This window comes from Otolemur garnettii, unplaced genomic scaffold, assembly GCF_000181295.1.
Source record: "Otolemur garnettii isolate 467f Iridium unplaced genomic scaffold, OtoGar3 scaffold00126, whole genome shotgun sequence".
Lineage (NCBI taxonomy): Eukaryota > Metazoa > Chordata > Mammalia > Primates > Galagidae > Otolemur > Otolemur garnettii.
Window position 1 is genome coordinate 2,264,305 of NW_003852521.1, and position 7,805 is coordinate 2,272,109.

Consider the following 7,805-nt stretch of genomic DNA (forward strand, 5'->3'; position numbering starts at 1 on the left):
TAAACAAACAGAGTTGACTGATCTGTACAGATTTTTGGAAGGGAGCCAAAGATGTAGCTTTTTCATTTCAAACTAACAAATGACAACAGAATGGTTAGCACTGATGGTAGAAAAGTTAGCATATCATGAGGTCTCTGACTAAAATTTCTTTTCTTTATGATTCAGAATAACTAAGTTAGCTACTTATAATGCCACTACACATACAAGTAGTAGGAAATAATGCTGATACAAATCAAAGTTCTAAAGCTTGTCTTCTTATAAAATTTCCTTATAGCTGCCTATCACTCTGGTCTTTGCACCTGTCTTATAAAGGTAACATCAGCCTATAAACTAATGTTTGACAAAAATAATTACAACAAAGGGCCGACAGAGGCCTGAGATTCTTTCAAGCAGTTTTTCTGGCTCAGAGGATATCATCTTATTATTAATTTTTATTTATCACCATGATTCGTTACTCTAAATCTTTCACAGCTGAAACATGAAATCATAGATAATGTTACCAAATTGCAGCTGTGCTTCTCCCTTACTTGCATTATTTGTTTATGGTAATGTGAAAGGAATATAAAATGGTATAGCTCTTCTGAAAAATAGAGGGTGTCCCAAAAGTCCCTCCATTGTTGCCATACATAGAGAAAGTGGGAAATTGTAGCTCAATGTACCATTATTTACAAAATATTCATTACAAAATACTCTACGTATTTTGGCCACCGCTTTTGTAAAATTCTGTTAATGGCAACTTTGGGAGGCCTTGCAGCTAGTGATAGACACCCACTATCCACATCTAGATACGTGTGTGCTCCAGCAGGGACCTGGTTTCTAACAGGACACAGAACGCTTAGTCCACCACCAAGGGACTGTGGACTGCACCCCTAAGTAACTCCTATTCATAATATGGTTTAAAGGCACAGCTTTAGACATTAAAAAAAAAATTAAAGATTTTTAAAAGATTTAAACCAATGAAATTTTCCAGTCACTAACATTTTTATTTTATAGTTTGATCAAAAACAGACAGTATACTTGTTATTTTACCAGTCTTCATTTCCTTTTACCTAAACGACTTAATCTCAAAATATGTTTTATCAGTACTATAAATACTGAGAAAACAAGAATTTTTTTAAAAAGGGAAAAAACCCTGAATCACAAAAAAGTTAAATGACTTATTCAAGGTTACCTAGCCAGTTTAGTGATTATAAAAATCTTACTATGAATCTTGTGCCCTTCTCCCAGTCAACTGGTTTTGTTCAAAAACCTCACTGTCACAATGTCATATACCTCTGATTCTCAAGCTAGCTCTCCTTATATCCGGGCACATAAACATGGGAGAATACAAACCCAAGTACAATTATAGTACAGGTTTCCTATGGCAACATTTATTTGTTAAGTTCTAAACCCTGTGTAATCCTGCCAAAACCTACAGCATCAAAAAACGTGCTGATTACAAAAAAAGAGGGCAAAGAACTACAATCTAGTTACATCAAGTCTCATTACAAAAGCATTATTAAATGTACACAATACAGTAATTTTCTTTTCTTTTTTCTTTTTTTTTTTTTTTTGCAGTTTTTGGCTGGGGCCAGGTTTGAACCCGCCACCTCAGTATGTGGGGCTGGCACCCTACTCCTTGAGCCACAGGTGCTATCCAAAGCAGTCATTTTCAACTTTTCTCCCTCTGCTGTCTCTAGAAAAATGGAGCTGCAGGTCTACATAATAGTATGTAACAACGTCTAACACCTTAATGGACCAGACAAAAATGACAGGAGGAGAAAGACAGATAGCCAGTAAGTATTTTATGCATACCTTATCTTAAAAAAAGAGGTGCTCTCTAGGTATACAGCTGAAATGATAAGTAACAATTTCCTTAAAGGCTTTATAAAGCCAGAGAATAATAATTCTACTGAAAATCATATAGACACTATTTTCCCAAGGGAGATATGCTCACTATGACAATATAAATTTAGCAACAAAAAAACCTACCTGAACGCTATGGTTTTTATATTATCCCAAATGAACTTATATTTTACTACTTAACTAGAAAATAAAATAACTGGAACCCTTTCTTAACAATCCATCAGAACAACTTAAACTTGGATATCTGATTTTAAAGAATACAAGCATTAATATATAATTACTGCACATTTAACATACATACATATGGAAGATTATATACTTACTTTCTGAATAAATTTCTCAACACTCTGTACCACATGTTTATAGAACTAAAAGAGAAAAAAAGGGAAGTAAAATTTTAAAATTAGCTTGAGTAGATGATTAGAAAGCCCCTACCTACAGGGCTTAACATAGCTCCAAAGGTCTATCAAAACAGTAAGTTTTAATCAAATTTTGAGACAAACATTCCTGTCAGTCATCTTCGTAACTAACTAGCTGTGCTATCTAATTAGTAAAGGACTTCTATGAAGCAGACATATGGTCAGTATATCCAAAAGAGTATTAAAGAATTCTATCAGTCATTATGAAAGCATACTTTGACGAGTAGTTGTGTTGACAGTAAAACACTTGTGTTAAGTACACTAGCAGATGTATACTCTTACTTCCATGGAAGTAAAAGTACAGATTTTATATGGTATCATTGTATCAGTTAAATCAAGGATAGCACTGGAAAAATCAAATGACTTTGTCAACAAATAGCATTAATAAATACATGTAAGAGAATTGTTTCCAAATTCATTTATCTTTTACTTCTTCTGGAACGTAAACTACAGGCATATATACACAAGACCCACACATATATTTTTTATGTAGAAATATGTAATATCCTAATGGATTAGACAAAATGACTTAACAGAAAAGAAGTGAGCACATGAATTAATAATTAGTAATGGGCTACTATTAATTATAAGAAAACTTAGAAAAAATAAATTTCATAAAATATAGCCCTATGAATAAACCAGAAAATAAACTGGAAATCACAGATTTAATAGAAAGTACCTAAAATTTGTGCCTAATCAATTTTACTACCTCATGGCAAATTTCTATTTGAAGAACCTGAATTGTGTTTCTATTTATATTTTTCTTCTCATGAATTATGCTGTTTAAGTGACATTCCCTTATACTAAAAAAGTAAAAACATTCATCTGAACCATAGCATAAAATCCAGTATTTATGAAATCAAAATGGACTGAGCATGGTGGTTCACGCCTGTAATCCCAGCACTCTGAGATGCCAAAGCAAGAGGACTACTTGAGCCCAGGAATTTGAAACTGGCCTGGGCATGAAAATAAGAACCTCACTCAACAAAAAATTTTAAAAATTAGCCAAACATCATGGTACACGCCACCTGTCCCAGTAATTCAGGAGGCTGGGGTGGGTGGCACACTTGATACCATGAGTTTGAGGTTACAGTGAGCTACAATAGTACTACTCACTGCACTGCAGTCTGAGTGACAGCAAGACACTCTGTCTCTCATTCAGTCATTCATCAGACTGACTTACATAAATAAATAAAGGAAGGAAAACATCATTAACTCAAGTTCACCAAATCAAAATCTGCAGCTTTAAGTCTGGCTAAAATATATTTACTATACATAAAATGTATAATATATATATATACTATATAAAATGTATTTACTAGCATGTCTTTACTATAAAGTAACAGTTTATTCACCAGTTTAAATTACCTAAATAAAAAAGCTAAAGTAACTACTTAAAAGTTATACCAAGCACTTTATAGGCACCTAAACATTTAAAATCAATATACAAAATATTAAATAATTACACATTGAATGAATTAAAGAACTCTTCTGGAAGATACTTTAACAGCTTCTAGTTGCTATATGTAATTAGAATAAAACCACTTACTGTACTTTATTCAAAGTTTATGAGTTCTAAAATTTAAAAAAAAAAACAACTTATTAATTCCCACCCACCTTCCCTCACAATAGGTTATCCATGAGATTTTATTGACTGAGTGCAATGCTGACAAGCACTTAATCATTTCTTAAACTCAGATAGAAAGCTATCACTTACCTCAATATGAAACACAGTATTATTTAAATCTAATCAAATACTGAAAACCTCAGGTTTTATATACAGGGTGGCCATAAAGTTAAAAACTGCACACGAACTTTATGGCCACTCTGCATATATACTAAATGAAGTTTAAAATAGTACTTGAGGCTGAAAATAATGATTAAAAAAAAGAAAGTTAAAGAGTAATATAGTACTGAAAAATAATTGGTTTAGATTCTTTTTTTTTTATTTTTTTTATTGAATGGTAACTATGTACATTAATGCGGTTTAGATTCTTTAAAAATACTAACATCAAAAAAAATAAATAATACAAATGTCAGTGTCATGGGGGGGAAGGGCTGGATAAAAGGACAAATAAGCATAATATGTGATTTTGACTGGATTCTGAAAAGGCAGCGGTGCAAAGTCAATATTACTACAAATGTTGAAATATAGGGATGAATTATATAGTAAATAATAATATACCAAAGTGAAATTTCTTGCATGTGATTCAGCACATGACAGTTACTTTAAAAAATGTCTTTGTTTTAAGAGATTCAAATTCAAGTACTTTAAAAGTACTTGGATGAAGTATGAACCTAACTCTCAAATGATTCAGCCTAAAAAATGAGATTGTGTGTGTGTGCGCACGCACATGCATATGTACAGAAATCAAGCAAATGTAGCAACATGTTAACAAATGGAAAATCTAAGGGAAGAATATATAGTGCTCATCCTTTATAACTTGCTTAAATTTTTTCAAATTAAAAACAGTAAAAACAGTAGTAATCAAAACAGTACAGCGTAAAAGTCAGACTTTTTAAAATACTACTCTTCTTAGTATTTTTTTCTTTTATTTAAAAAAAATTTTCAGAGACCAAGTCTTGCTGTGTTACCCATGTTAGCTCTAAACTCCTGGGCTCAAGCAATCCTGCCATATCAGCCTCCTGGGTCTCTAGGACTACAGGTATGTGCCACCACACCCAAAGATGCATCTCTAAACTGGCAGGCTCCTGACTGACAGAAACCTGTATTCAAATTCTAGCTGTATTTACCCTTACTATTAAAAAGTACTCAATTATCTTAGTCCTTTCCAACATCTGAAAATAGGAAATAATGTTAGCACCTACACATTGGGTCTTTTAATTAAAATGTGTTCTGCTCAAAAGTTATGTAAAATGCATCAACTACTAATTTTCACAAAAATGATAATTAACTATTCTGAATAGTCAGATGGTGAAGATCATAAAGATCAGATCGTAATGTAAAATACTATAGATAAGCAAGTATAAGAAAGTAAACTTATTACAAGTCTGAAAACTAAGCTTTGGCCATTAGAAAACTGTAAAATCAATTACCTAAATTTTCTCCCCAAAACAATTATTAGTAAATAGAAATTTGTTAAATATAATAAAGTATTAATCAAGAGAATTTAAATAGCTGGTGCCTCTGGTTATGCTTAATGTTTAATTCAGAGTAGGAAACATTATCACTAAATATTCATAAGCTAATGCCTACTTAATTAGAAATAAGCACTCGCTGATTTTCAATTTTAAGGGCCCTACCAGAAGAAGTGGTGTCAGGCCTGGGGATAAGCAGCATCTATGGCTGAGGTTCAAAAGGTCCTTTAGCCAAGGAATTTTATGTAAAATTTTGTGCATGTATGTATTTCTCTGGAGTGGATCCAACCTTTTTCTGAGCTCTTCAGAAGTATCCAAGAGTCAACAGAGATTCAAAACCCACTGTTTCAGAGCAAAAGCTAAATGTCTATGTCATTTTCCCACAATTCAAATATCGTATGCATGATAAGGCCCGTATGTTTCCCATAATGGCCCATCTTCAAATCTATAATAGACTCAAGAAAAAAAATATATCCATATTTAGATAACCTTTTACCAACTTGTGTTTCAATAGTCTGTGACAAATGACGGTGTTAAGTTAAACATACTCTTCTCAATGTGGATATATCTGAATATTACCTGCCTGGCAAAGGTAAGGAAAAGCTACTGCCTCAAAGTTCATGGAAAAATGTTTAGCAAAAGCATTTGCAGGTGGTAAATTGTCTTTCTTGGGTTCTTCCATAGCGATCATATATTAACACAGTAAAGCAGAAAGGAACATATAATCTCTAAAAATTTTCCCCCATACAAAATTTAGTGCAGTATTTTCTTTTGAAAACACAAGAGTAAAATTTATACTCACCTTAATAGCTTTGATGGCTGCCTTAGTAATTTGGGTCATTTTTGCTTTAGAAATGGGTGGTTTATAGTCATTCAGGGAATACAACTGATAAAAAAAAAAAAAAAATTTAAATACAGCAAAAGTATCTCCAAGCAATAGAATTAAACTATCAACCATTGCCATTTTATATGCCTTTTTTTTTCTTTTTGAGACAGAGTCTCACTATGTTGCCCTCAGTAGAGTGCTGCAGCACCACAGCTCACAGCAACCTCAAACTCTTGGACTTAAGTGATTCTCTCGCCTCAGCCTCCCAAGTAGCTGGGACTACAGGCGCTGCCACAATGCCCGGCTATTTTTCTGTTGCAGCTGTCATTATTGTTTTATAGGGGCCTGGGCCGGGTACGAACCTGCCAGTCTCAGTATATAGACAGCGCCCTATCCACTGAACTATAGGCACTGTCCATTTTACATTCTCAATGAAACTGAAGTGCTGCTTTTCTTTTAAAAGTCAAGCTCAGTAACACTAGACATCAGAGAAATGCACATCAAAACTATAATGAACTATCATTTAACACTCAGCCATAATCAAAAAGACGAGTGTTAGCAAGAATGTGGAGAAACTGGAACCTTTACAAGTTGCTAGTGAGAATGTAAAATGGTATAGCAGCTTTGGATAACCAGCGGATAGTTCTTCAAAAAAAATGAAACATAAATTACCGTATGACCCAGCCAATTTCAATTACTCAAGAACATATATTCACGTAAAAACCTGTACATGAATGTTCAGTGTAGCATTATTCATTCAAAATTCATAAAAAAAGAAATAATTCAAATGTCCATCAACTAATGAAAAGATAAACAAATATGCTATATCTATTCAACGAAATTTGAGTCATAAAACGGAACATTACACTGATGCACAACAGGAGCAAACCTCAGAAACATTATGCTAAGAAGTTGGATGAAAAATGCCACATATTATATGATTCCATTTATATGAAATGTCCAGAAAAAGCAAATCTATTGGTGTCGGCATCAGACAGTAGGGGAGAAACAAGGAAGAATACTAATGAGTAGAGTGTTTCTTGTTGGAGTGATGAAAATAGTCTAAAACCGACTGTGGTGATGGTCATACACCACTGTAAATACAGCAAAAACCACTGAATTATATACCTGAAAGTTTTGTGGTATCTCGATAAAAACTGCTTTTAAAAATCAAAGGAAGTAATGTTTAACAATAATCCTACCCACCTTTGTTTTGAAATTTCTCATAAGCAAAAGGAAATAATAGTGCTTTGACAGCAAACAGTTAAAGATGGGGGGAATTAGGCAAAAGGCAAATAACTACACTTAAATGAATACTGATTAAAACTTCTATTGTACTCATGGATGTTAAGATTTTTAACAATTATACTGTAAGATATTAACTAGAAGTCTGGAAACTAAGCTTTAGCCAATAGAACACTGCAAAAGCAACTTGAACAGGATTTAAAAACAACTCAAACAGCATTTGTTGGTTAACTAGAAATTTGGGGGCTCAGTGCCAGTGGCTCAAGCAGCTAAGACACCAGCCACATACACCTAAGGTAGCAGGTTTGAATCCAGCCCGGGCCCGCCAAACAACAATAATGGCTGCAACCAAAAAATAGCCGGGCGTTGTG

General features: G+C 33.4%; 1 protein-coding gene across 1 annotated transcript in view; it reads right to left on the minus strand.

Annotated features, from left to right (window-relative positions):
- The window catches only part of LOC100951282 (T cell lymphoma invasion and metastasis 2), a 431,635-nt gene that overhangs the window by 392,453 nt on the left and 31,377 nt on the right, over window positions 1-7,805 (minus strand). Inside the window, 2 exon segments of the mRNA XM_023517962.1 lie at window positions 2,169-2,213; window positions 6,166-6,249. Coding sequence (XP_023373730.1) covers window positions 2,169-2,213; window positions 6,166-6,249 — 129 coding nt within the window.